This window comes from Suillus paluster, assembly GCF_016628075.1.
Source record: "Suillus paluster strain FC165 chromosome Unknown EDB91scaffold_46, whole genome shotgun sequence".
Classification (NCBI taxonomy): domain Eukaryota; kingdom Fungi; phylum Basidiomycota; class Agaricomycetes; order Boletales; family Suillaceae; genus Suillus; species Suillus paluster.
The window spans coordinates 64,160-76,637 of record NW_024537606.1 but is presented as its reverse complement, the minus strand read 5'-3'; the positions used below and the strand labels follow the sequence as shown (position 1 = coordinate 76,637).

Here is a 12,478-nt window from a genome sequence, read left to right as displayed (position 1 = left end):
AACAACCCCATCATGTGACCGGCAATCATCTGGTCACTACAACAAGTACGATGAAAAGAGCCCTTCGTTGTACTCCAAAAGTATCAAAGAGAATTCGCGGTTTACCACGGAGCAAGCATAGGCAAGCATCTATCAAGAATCAGATCGTGACGTTAGTTATCTCGGGAACCCAAGTGCGCGCTGTGCAACCCTTGATCGTTCTCAGTACGGATGTCAGCAACTACCCTGGTTCCAGCGTCAATCTCCTCGTACACAAGGACGGTGACAAGCGTATGGAAAAAGGCAAGTAGATAACCATCGGGGTCAATGCGTCCTTCTAAGCAGGTGTACCTCAACGAACTGAGGTGTCAGTCGACCACCGTTACAGTACCTGGCTGAAAGAATGCAAAACTCACGGTCGTCGTTAGGGATGCTAGGATTGAGGTCGGCAGGTCGGCTTCCGCAGCTCTACGTCCCATTATCCTTCAACAGCAGCAGGCACAGGTCGCGAACCAATCTTTATTTACAGCTCTTTGCATAAAAGATGGCACCGGCGTGAAATTTTCGTTCAATTAGGAAATGTTAGACTTAGTGAAATTTTGCTCATTGTACACTCACATCCCCTGTAATTCATTATCATCATGCCGTTTATAGCTATTCCTGCCTCCAAAAAAACACAAGAGCCTGCTAGAGCATGACAGTGACCTTGATTCCAATGGGTCCGATGAGGACGATATTCGAATGAAAGAACTTTCGGAGGAAGAGGAACCTGACTCTGATGACGACGGCGAAGATGACGAGCTTGAACAGTCCCAGCCCATGGAGATCCTTACACCACCTCCGACCATGTCCAAAAAGCGAAAGCGTGGAACTAAAAGCTGTGACTAATGATCCCTACTACATGGACCTATGGCATTCTGCCTTACAAGGCGAAGCAGGCAATCGATATCTTCACGATCGAGAGCACGCAGACGACTACGCATTGCTGTGTTAGGCTGACGGTCCACGACATCGCCGGTTTCGTGCCAGAGCTTCAAAATCCGAAACCAAGTGCGTCTGGAAAATCCGCAGCAATCTAGGATATCACGAAGACTTAGAAGGTTCCGTTCATGGAGTCGGATTGCCGCAAGTTTCACATCACGACTGATCTTGCGAAATCCCATGTTGCGAAGATGATAATGTAAGGGTAGTATGAGTATGAGCGTACACGAGCAAAATTTCACTAAGTCTAACATTTCCTAATTGAACGAAAATTTCACGCCAGTGCCATCCTTTATGCAAAGAGCTGTAATCATTCCGATGTATGAACAAATATTATACATAACTAGCAAACTGTATGTACTCTATCTACATAACCCTATAATAAATCAGATGTTAAAAAGGTCGAGTATGCGAGTGCGGGGACAAAGGAACCAGACAAGGGTGGTGTCTACAATATATAGACTCACACTTTCACGGTTGCCTCCGCACTTCTGCCAGGGTTGAAGGTTCTAAACGAAACACGCAAGGTTGTTGCACCGGGAGTTTAACAAATGACCCATGAGGGACCTCGCTAGCATGCTGTTACTTATGCCGCAGCAAAGACAGGGCGGAAATACATGTACTAGGAGTATGCACGAGCAGCCTCCAAGGTTACGCTGTGCAGGGGGGTTGTCGATTGGCACACCGCGATCAGTGAAGTACGAAATGTCGTAGATATTCCGCAGAAGTTGCGTGTTTGAGCATGAATTGGCGAGGTATGAAGGAAATGAAGTTGACGGAGCATGAGGAGCACGACTGGCAAAATGTGTACCACGCCATTGGCAGTGAAGAAGAGGGGAAAACACCAGCAGGTTATCAATGTCAACATTGAGCACCATGGAAAGTAAACTGCTTCGATGAGCGAATAGTTCGAGATAGGTCGCTGACAGCCAACTATGTTCTGATGGGCTGCATACCACAATCAATGGAAGTTGTCAGGTAAAATTCGGATACACAGCAGCTCCGAAACAGCGGGCGACCCAAGTAACCGGCAATTTTACACACAAGTCGGAGAAGGATGACTGCTTTTCGATGAAAAACCTTCACGGCCCACGGGAATTGCAGATAACCGGAGGCAGTTCCTAGATGTAACTATGACCAAGTCTGTTGGCTTTGGTTAGACTCCATCCCATCGAATAAAGACTCCCGAGTCCCAAAGGTGCGAACGCAGACGTGTACGTCAGGTTTCGAAAATGAAACTGCCAGTAGTGCCCGTAGTGTTTGCGCGCACGCCGCAGATCTACCATGACCAAGAGAGTCCGGAAGGCATCTGACGAGCACAAGGTCCTCGAGCGGCTGGGACCGTGATCTGCCATAATTGACGTGTTCAGTCCTTCCGAGACACGAAAAAAGACATTAATCTCCTGGTGCGCGAACTGAAAGATCTGCGGTTGGAGATTCCAAAGCAGTGAAATAAATAAATAAATACTTAGCACTCTCCATGGAGTTTGAGCGCAGATCGATCGTTATCTTGCTATCTTGTTACCCCGGTCCTAGCAAGCGTATCAATACTACACTCCGGCTATCATGGATGTAGCATGCTCACCAGGTACTGCTTGTTGCCTCTTTCATCAATAGTCTGGTAGGGTCCTTAGGACGCTCTAGTGTATCGTAGCACATGCACCGACACATACTTACATGAATCGAACCAGTGCACACTCACGCGAGTCATCTCAAACTCAAATGATTCATGCACTTCCCGCCATGCATCACTCTCTAGATCGGCGACCGTACAAACAACGATGCAGGATAATTCTTTCTAGAAGGCCCCCACTATTGAGCATGGTGCACGATATCGAAATGTATCCGGAGGAGCGTACCCACTATCAAATGTGATTGCAGGAAATTCAGCAGCGCCATTGATAGAAATCGAACATTGCTGGCCGTACCACCGGCGTTGTTCATCAGGTCTTTCTAATACTTGGCCTTGCGGAACGCCCACCCGCACAGCATTCCGCGCCCGGTGCGAAACCAGGCGTCATTGGGAATAATTATACCTCGTGTTTGAGATGTGATCCAGCTTACCAGCCGTCGCACATCTCCACATGAATTTTGTGTCGTGCTATTTTGCAGAGGGCATTTCGGAGTAGATCGATTGACTCGTCCATGCAGTCACCTTGGGAAATGAGTCTTACCTGATATTGTGGAAGATCTCGCCCGGTAGGAAGTGACCTCTAGATAGAGGGAGTAATTGCGGCCAACGCGCTCGTGGCAGCCCTTAGTGTCATTTTATGTAACCGACGAAGCATGAAGTGCCTCGAGCTTTCTTACTTACCAGCAATCATTCAAACACATCCGCAGGCACAGGTTCAAACCTACCTACCTTACTATCATTTGGCCCGTCAAATGTGAGTTTGAGTGCCACCCCCGCGAAGCTCTTGCCAGCACCAGGAAAGCAGACACGCAGGGAAGGCTTCGTATTACCAATCGCTTCGGCAACTTTTGTTTGACTTTTTTATTATTATCGATTTTGACATAATTTGAAACCCCGCTCTCAGGTCGGAGCCTCCAGAGGTCGTCCTTGGTGGCAGTCGGTCTGGACTCTGGAATATTCCTTGCGCACATTTCCAAGTTGTAGCTTGCACGTGCTGCCGACGAGTTCGCGGATTGATGATCGTGGGCGGTCGTTGCGTTGCGTAGTAAACTGCTCACGGCGATAGCGTTCACAATTCAGAGAGCGGACGTTCAGAGAGCTCGAGTCGAAGGCGCTACTTGGACCATTCACGGGACTCGGATAGTTGTTGTAAACAAAGCTTTGCCCGCTGACCGACAGCCGTTTCAGTGATTACTGCAAATGATTCCCATCGACTGGAACTGAAGTTCTTCCTATCGTACTGCACCTCGTACTCGATTCCTAATGCCCTCGTATTCCGCATCTCTACCGACACGCCGCCAGTCTCTAACAAATCTGGTCCCGCCTCGTGTCGTGTGGGAGTTCTCAACAGAACTTGACCCTGGTGGTATCATATTCTTCGTATGTATGGTCTCATATTCTGCGTGTTTCCCCCATCCCACAACTCGAGTTTTGGCCTTGGCACGATCAGAGGGTGTGTCCCCTCCGCTCTGTCCTTCGAGTCGCTATCCAATTCTCCAAACGCCAGTCCCCACAGCGCTTTACTCAGACTGTATGCAGGCGTGGTCTGGCGGATCCAGATCTTCCTTGCCACCCACGAAAGCGGCCGTGGACCCCTATATGCTGTCATCATCGTCAATCCTCATGCGCCTTATCTTGCGCGTAAAACCGATGGTGGTTTGATCCGATCAGTCACTCCATAATTTCATGCATCAAATCGTCAAACTTCAGCCAGGCGACAGCAGAAAGTCTTACTATTTTGAGGTCCCTGATAATGCCATTTCGGGCATTGGTTTAGTTCTGGTACATTGGCCCCATGGAAGGTAGAGTGGGCCTCGCGGAGTAACTTCATGATAACGCTAAGCTAATTTGATTCAAGCCTAGTAGATCAGAAGGCTCGCGCCGCATGGCTAGCACAGCGACCCTGGACTCATGGGATGAAGAATTCCAATCAGCATTTGGAATGCCTGATATGACAAATTAATGAATCGCGCGTTACTAAGAGCCGACTGCTTGATTTCGTCGAACGCCTACTTAGAGTCACGATGGTGACCGGACTAGTGCGCCAGTGTGGACTTTACCAGTGCGAGCTCTAAGGAATAGCCCCCGTGCTAACGTATTCTAGGTGAGTTTCACGCCATGAGTCGCGCTTTGCACATTTACGAGAAAGCAGTGTAAGCTGCAACACATATGGGCGCCTATCACTGCCACCAGCTAGTACCAGGTTCTGTCTGCTTTCTGGCTTCGAGGTATATAAGCTCGGACGTCCAAGGAGGTCCGCACTCAACATCCTAGACTCCTTTTCCAACTTTCATACCGTTTTAGAAGTTCGACATCTCGCAATGGCACCCGTCGCAGTCGCCCCCACTACCACCACTGTATTCGTTAGCACCCTTAAGACAGTTGTTGTCTCTCCACAAGCCAATACTCTCCACGACGTCATCGCTCAAGCTGTCGACCAGTATCCCTTGCACGAGCTTGGTTTCATAACCTCCTCGGCACATGACTCCTCCATACAGACAAAGACTTTCAGCGCGTTCAACCAAAATGTTCGCAACCTTGCACGTGCGATGCTCGAGTGGGGAAAGCCCACAGGGTCAGTTATTGTAGTGTACCTGACCGAGCACGAAGACAATATGGCTGCAGTGTGGGCATGCCTGTTGGCTGGGTATGTGCCCTGCTTGCAGCCGGCACTTAGCGCACAACAGGCGCACAAGGAGGGTCACGTGGCCCATATCAAGAACTTGTTCGGATCAGCTATTTGGCTGACCAGCGAGGTTGGCGCAGAGCAGATCAGCTCGATCTCTGGTCTGGAGGTTCACCTGCTCTCCGAATTAAAATCGTCTGCAGAGAGCTTTACCGTGGCAGCCGACTGGGTTGCGTATGAGGCCAAGCCAGACGATGAGGCCATTCTATTCCTGACCTCAGGGTCAACTGGATTCTCAAAGGCGGTCGTGCACACGCACCGTACCATCCTTGCTGCTTGCCGTGCCAAGGGCCAAAGCTACGGCCTGACTTCCGAGTCTCAAGTATTAAACTGTAAGGCGCACATCATTTAAGCTTGGTTTTGAAATTAATTATGACCGTCAGGGGTTGGATTTGATCATGTCGCGGGATCGTTGGAAATGCACATAACCCCCCTGCTATACGGTGCTTCGCAACTCCACGTGCATGCATCTGCCATTCTGGCCGATCCCCTTCGGCTGCTCCGTCTGATCGATGAAAAGGTATGACAACGTTCAACGAAACTTTAATGTTTCCCTCATCATTCTATTTTTAGTCCATAGAACTAGCGTTCGCGCCCAACTTCTTGCTCTCCAAACTGACTCGTGATCTCGAGAAGCGCACGGACCTGTACGGATGCTTCGACCTATCCTCAATCAAGCGCATCAACAGCGGAGGTGAAGCAGTGGTTTCCAAAACCGCGCAAGCCTTTGCTGCTACAATGAAAAAGCTCAGCGAGAACCCCTCCGCGGTGTCGTTCGTCATCTCTGCTGGATTTGGAATGACCGAAACTTGGTAAGGCTAATTAAACCATATCGCAACTTAAACTTACGAGTGTTTACAGTGCCGGATGCATTTACGACCCTGTTGATGTCCTCGCAACCGAGCCTGCTCACGAGTTCCTTGATCTCGGACGTCCCATCAACGGATGCGAGATGCGCATCGTTGATCCCGCTGATGGTGCTACCCTGCGCCCCGACGGTGAGAGTGGCGAGCTTCAGGTCCGCGGACCGATGGTCTTCGTACGCTACTACAACAACGCCGAGGCCACGTCCTCGAGCTTTGTCGAGGGCGGCTGGTACCGCACCGGTGATGTAGGCATCGTCGAGAACGGCGTCATGCGCCTCAGCGGTCGTATCAAGGACACCGTCATCGTCCATGGTGTCTCATATGGTATCCCTGAGCTCGAGACACACCTCCAGACCGTTGAAGGCGTCACGCACTCGTTCCTCGCCTGCTGCTCCTTACCGCGCTCCTGGACAGGAGACTGAAGGATTCATCATTTTCTACTCGCCAACTTTCGATCTCGACGGACCAGATGCCTCAACGAAACTGTTTGCCACGCACCGCGCCTTACGGGATATCTCTGTGAAAATGATCACTCTGCCTCCCCAGATCGTCATTCCTATCCCCGTCAACCAGATGGAGAAGACCACTCTCGGAAAGCTGTCTCGGGCGCGTCTGATCAGCCTCTTCAAGCAAGGAGGTCTTGCGAAGCACATCGCCCGCGCTGAGGAGCTTCTCAGCGAGGCACGCGGCGTTTCGTTCGTCACGCCATCCACCGAGATCGGAGAAGGCGCTTGCCAAGATATATGCAGGGCATCTTCAACCTCCCGGAAAGCGAGGTCTCAGCGAGCGACAACTTTTTCGAACTCGGCGGCACTTCTATTGATGTCATCAGGTAAATACACCATTCCTTGACATAAAACGATCTTGACTCACGCATATCATCTCCAGGCTCAAGCGCGAGGGAGAGGAACACTTCGGGCCTGCCTGAAATCCCAACCATTCAAATCCTCAAGCACCCCGTCGTCTCGAGCCTGGCCAACTACGTCAACGCGCTGCTGTCCAAGGACAGCCAGACTGAGGAGTACGACCCGATCGTTCCCCTTCAGCTGACCGGAAGCAAGACGCCGATCTTCTTCGTGCACCCCGGTGTCGGAGAAGGTTCTCATCTTCGTCAACCTCGCCAAGTACTTCCAGAATGAGCGTCCGTTCTACGCTCTCCGTGCTCGTGGCTTCGAGCCCGGCCACCCCTTCTTCACATCCATGGACGAGATGGTTTCCTGCTATGCTGCAGCAGTCAAGAGGACGCAGGAGACGGGACCATACGCCATCGCCGGGTACAGTTACGGCGGTGTCGTCGCGTTTGAAGTCGCCAAGCGGCTCGAGGCCATGGGCGACGAAGTCAAGTTCGTCGGTCTCATCAACATTCCTCCTCATATCGCCGACCGCATGCACGAGATCGACTGGACGGGCGGCATGCTCAACTTGTCGTACTTCCTCGGTCTCGTGTCGAAGCATGACGCGAACGATCTGACTCCTGCTCTGAGACCGATGACGAGGAAGGAGCAGCTCGATGTGGTGTGGAAGCTGTCGCCTCCTGACCGTCTCGTCGAGCTCCAGCTGACGCCCGAGAAGCTTGACCACTGGGTGGACATCGCCGGGTCTCTGATTGAGTGCGGGAAGGACTACAACCCATCGGGCTCAGTTTGTAAGTCGTTCATATCTCATTTCAGAACCGCTTGCTTACATATTGCGCCACTCTTTAGCTGCAGTTGATGTTTTCTACGCCATTCCTCTTAAGGGAAGCAAGTCTGACTGGTTGAACAACCAGCTTAAGCCATGGTCTGGCTTCAGCCGGGGCGAGCCGTCATATACTGACGTTCCTGGGCAACACTACACGCTCATGGACTTCGACCACGTCCCGCAGTTCCAGAAGATCTTCCGTGGTCGTCTTGAGGCTCGTGGGCTGTAAAACTTTGCAGGCGGATGTTGTAATCGTGACTTGCGGATATCTATTCAACTATACTGGGGTGCATGTCTACTTATTGTAATATGTTTGAATAATTGCGTCGTCATATATATACTTAGATTTTCCATTGTCTTATGACAAAAGTCCATATGTAATAGCAAGGATTTTTTGCGTTTCCTCATGATGGTGCTTGTGAGGTTCACTAGTGTTCACCAATTTTTGGACTCGGACTCGTCACGCGAACATTGCGGTTGATCTGCAGGCATCCTTCACTGCCCCACTGTAGAAGAAGGAAGACAGTCGTTCCTTCAAATCATCACTGCTGAATTCAGATCCAGAAATACAACTAGTACTAGGGCAGCGACTCGGATCCGAGGAAGGTCATCCGATCAATCAAGCGCCCAATCCATCAGCGTGCTTCCTTGTCTGCAATTTACTTCATCTTTCTATTCTCACCATGTCTGACACAGTTTGGCGACCAGAAGATGATCCAAAGATCAGACCCCCGCTTCAGGAGGGTAAGGTATATAGGCCAGACATACTCAACGTGATTGAGATGTCGCTCGATGGACCAGTGAGTGGGGAGCTGAGGGCTTTAAGTCTCGAAATCCACGGTAATTTGCCCGTAGAACGGTGTTCTTTTTTCGTATCAACACCTCCTACGCTCACGCATTTTCAAAAGACCATCCGGAGCTGATGTTCGAAGAAAAGTGTGTCGGATCTCATCGTACGCCATAGCTAAGCGCAAACACTCAGAGTATCGTCACAGATATGCCCACGATGCATACACTGCGTTCATGGAAAATCATGGTTTCACAATAACTAAGAACTATCATCTTGAGACTGCCTGGGTGGCTACCTACACCCATGGACAGGGAGGACGCGTTTTGGGTATCAACTCTGAGATGGATGCGCTCCCTGGAATCGGACACGCTTGTGGACACAATCTTATTGGGATCTCCGGAGTAGCGGTAGCTCTTGCAACCAAGGCCGCTATGGAGACGCTCAACATTGATGGAAAGGTGGTTCTGCTGGGTACACCTGGTGCGTCGGTGTCTAGATTTGTGTGGTCGGCTTCGGGATAATGACTCGATGCAGCCGAGGAGGGTGGGTTTGGCAAGGTCATGCTGTATGAAAAGGGGGCTTATGATGAGATGGATGTGTGCCTCATGTTAGTTCTTCTGATAGTCCATATCAGATGACCAGGATTACTCAACCTGCTTTGAAGGTGCCATCCCGCACCTGGTCCCCGCCACTCCATTAGTTTGAGCGGCTGCTTGGCTATGTCACGTATCACTGTGGAGTATCAAGGTCATACGTGAGTGACTTCCACACCTTTACCGAGTTGTGGTATTCAATTCTTCACGGTTTTAGTGCTCACGCTGGGTTAAGCCCCTGGGAGGGACAGAACGCACTTGATGCAGCTGTCCTTGCATATAATAACGTTTCCCTTCTTCGTCAGCAAATTAAACCTACTCATCGCGTGCACGGTATCTTTGAAGGAAAGGATTGGGCTCCAAACAGTAAGATTTTCACTCTTTCCGTGGAAACACTCGATGACAATTCTTGAATCATCAGTCATCCCGGATCACGCTATAATGCAGTAGGTCTATGTCAGGAACTACCCGCTTCGAGCGCTCTATACACAAGTACAGGTGGTTAGTCCGTGCTCCCACAACCTCAGAGATGGAAGACACCAGGAAGCGTGTTATTTCCTGCTTCGAGTCAGTCTTTCACTATCGGCATGTTCGGTTGATCAAGTGGCATTATCTATTCGTCACAGAGCAGCTGCACTCGCATCTGGATGCAAAGTTGAAGTTACGCTTGGATCAGTAGCCAACGAAATCAGGCAAAACAAAGCACTTGGTATGAAATTACGGAGTGCAGTGGCTTGGTACTGAATGTTATACCAGGCGATGAGCTTGCTGATGTTGTCCTGAAGCGCTATGGTGCCATCGATTATGAATGGGGTATCAAGAGTGCTTCTACTGATTTCGTGGGTGTTTCGCACATCCAGAAAGTGCGACGGAGCTGATATTTCGGATCCAAAGGGGAATATTTCATACTGTGAGTCTCTCTATGACTGGGGGTAGGCAACCTTTACTCACGAAGTTCTTGTTCGTCAGTGATGCCCGGTCTTCACCCTGGTTTTTGTAAGTAGCGCAGGTTCAAAACGACTCGGAATAAGCACGATGTTAACGACTTTTGCTTAAGCCATCCCGACCGTTCCAGATGGCGGGAACCACACACTAGGATTTACGGAAGCTGCACGTTCCGAAGTATCCCATGACGCCTGCATGGTGGTATCGAAGGCGCTCGCGGCCGTAGGCATGCGAGTGCTGACTGACGAGGTGTTCCTCCAGAAAGTAGGTGTTGCGCGTCGTTCAGGCAATTTTCTTTTTGACAGTGTTTTGCAGGTCAAGGACACATTCGAGGAAGATAAGAAACTAAGAGTGTAACCACTAACTTGTTGACTTTTGACAATCTTTGATTGTGAGAACCAGCTACATTGTAAAAGGCAATCGAATTTTAAGTTTTTAACCCATTTGACTTGTTTCCAGGTTTCTGAAACGCCCGTTACGTCCGCCTGCATGTGCCGGCAGGAACCTTGTTCACACACCGGCAGTTTGGGAGTTTTTCGCTATGCAAGATTTGTTTCAAAATGTTATTGATGAATTTGGCATTTTCACTACTACGTAGCGGTCTATTCGTGATGAGCCTCCATTTCGCGAGTCACACTTTTTGGCATGGAAACGTGATGGCTTGTCACACGGCGTAACGCTATGTCACGGAATTCACCGCGAAAAAGCGTGACTCACGAAATGATGGTCCATCACGAATAGACCATAAGGGATGGTATACATTTTGACATGATAAAAATAAGAAATTTGAATCAAAATGATCGAACATTTACAGTGTCAAAATGGTGCATAAAATGTACAATTCCGCCCAGGATTTTGCCACTCGTCTAAATTTCTTATTTTTATCATGTCAAAATGTATAGTGAAAATGCTAAATTCATCAATAACATTTGGAAACAGATCTTGCATAACGAAAAACTCCTTGGCAAACCGCCGGTGTGTCACAATATAATCGTACCCCTTCATTCTCGTACATACTGCACATGACATCCAGGATTTCATAAGACGGACCTACTGCCAGAGTATAAAACTCTTGAAATACTGGACCTAAGACAATAACAAAACTCTGAAGCTCACTGGACAATGAACGAAAGACTAGTCCATATGTTGAATAAGACACATCAGTCTACCTCTCTTGCTGGAGCAGGACAAAGATGATGAACCATGGGGCTGCAAGGCGCGCTTGATGGTGCGATGAGTTCTCGAAGTACAACATTAAAATTAACTGAACACTGACTCCTCGGCTTCCTGGTGGAGCATTCATGAACTGCCAGGTGGAGAAAGAAGACCGTGGGTCACTCGTAGCCAATTGGCGCTGAGCATTTGCGACACATTCACAGGCGGCAGGTAGCAAGGACAGATAGATATCGGGACTGCACCGACCGGAAACCTCAGTCCATTTAACTCACATTTTGACATTCCAATCCCTGAGGCCGTGGCAAAGATCTCATAAGTTTATTCGAGATTGTGACGAGCGCCTGTTCGCCACACATCTATGCCGAGTGGAGGACGAAAGGTGGCAGGAAGAACTTTGAAAAGGCGTTAACAATTGAAATGATTCACAGCAGCATGACCTGAGGCCGTGGCAAAGATCTCATTCGTTCATTCGAGATTGTGACGAGCGCCTGTTCGCCACACATCTATGCCGAGTGGAGGACGAAAGGTGGCGGGAAGAACTTTGAAAAGGCGTTAGCAATTGAAATGATTCACAGAAGCATGGCTGAGCACGGACGCTCCTGCCAAGACGGTCATGACTACAGTCTAAGTATTACCAGCTTCTGATACGCACAATGGCCTACAATGACCGCACGCCTCCGTGGTTCAGAAGTAGTATGAGAACGTTGCAGGGGTGGGGTTGGAGTCACTGACCTATGGTACATAACCAAGATAACATTGAACTTCCGAGTCGTCCAACGAGTGTACAGCTGGCAAGACGATCGCGGGAAGCTCAGGGATCTATGAACTCCCGCAGGCTGCTCCGTCCGGGTCAATGGTACTTGTGTGCGGGAAGTAGCGGTACTTGATAAGTTCATTTGAGCGAGATTGTTGTACTCAGTCGGCCATGGCTGCCAAGGAAAGACAAAATTTGACATACTTTGATAGGACTACGGCACACGATTTAGATTGGCCGCGGGTATCACTTACATAAGTCATGCCCTTTATGTAAGCAACGAAGTGTCAAAGAATGTGCTCGGCTTCTCTATCGGGGCGACGCGAACGCTTCGAAACTTTGCCCAGGACTCAACTATCTTCCATCTTCTATATATTATATAAGGCCTGGCTAGG

The 12,478-nt window shown here is 49.6% G+C and overlaps 3 protein-coding genes across 3 annotated transcripts; 2 read left to right on the top strand and 1 right to left on the bottom strand.

Moving 5' to 3' along the window:
• Window positions 1-597: 597 nt before the first annotated feature.
• Window positions 598-1,146, bottom strand: EDB91DRAFT_1145817 (uncharacterized protein; the record flags this gene model as incomplete). Its single annotated transcript, XM_041319201.1, has 2 exons — window positions 989-1,146; window positions 598-720 (listed from the first exon to the last, which is right to left on the bottom strand). Coding segments are annotated over exons 1-2 (241 nt in total), but the record flags the coding sequence as incomplete, so codon positions are not given.
• Window positions 1,147-4,914: 3,768 nt separating this feature from the next.
• Window positions 4,915-8,054, top strand: EDB91DRAFT_1296079 (atromentin synthetase; the record flags this gene model as incomplete). The annotated part of the gene is made up of 8 exons (XM_041324919.1): window positions 4,915-5,611; window positions 5,663-5,799; window positions 5,853-6,091; window positions 6,141-6,501; window positions 6,560-6,977; window positions 7,034-7,166; window positions 7,207-7,790; window positions 7,849-8,054. 8 exons carry the CDS (start codon window positions 4,915-4,917, stop codon window positions 8,052-8,054), a joined length of 2,775 nt encoding a protein of 924 aa, XP_041174917.1.
• A 221-nt stretch (window positions 8,055-8,275) lies between these two features.
• Window positions 8,276-10,992, top strand: EDB91DRAFT_1225438 (uncharacterized protein). Its single transcript, XM_041320970.1, has 15 exons — window positions 8,276-8,665; window positions 8,734-8,761; window positions 8,821-9,095; window positions 9,150-9,222; window positions 9,280-9,369; window positions 9,426-9,574; window positions 9,630-9,654; window positions 9,707-9,775; window positions 9,835-9,917; window positions 9,965-10,047; window positions 10,103-10,118; window positions 10,178-10,204; window positions 10,266-10,417; window positions 10,469-10,562; window positions 10,613-10,992. The coding sequence occupies exons 1-14, from the start codon at window positions 8,509-8,511 to the stop codon at window positions 10,508-10,510; spliced, it is 1,269 nt and encodes a 422-aa protein (XP_041174916.1). The 5' UTR covers window positions 8,276-8,508; the 3' UTR covers window positions 10,511-10,562; window positions 10,613-10,992.
• The last annotated feature ends 1,486 nt before the right edge of the window (window positions 10,993-12,478 follow it).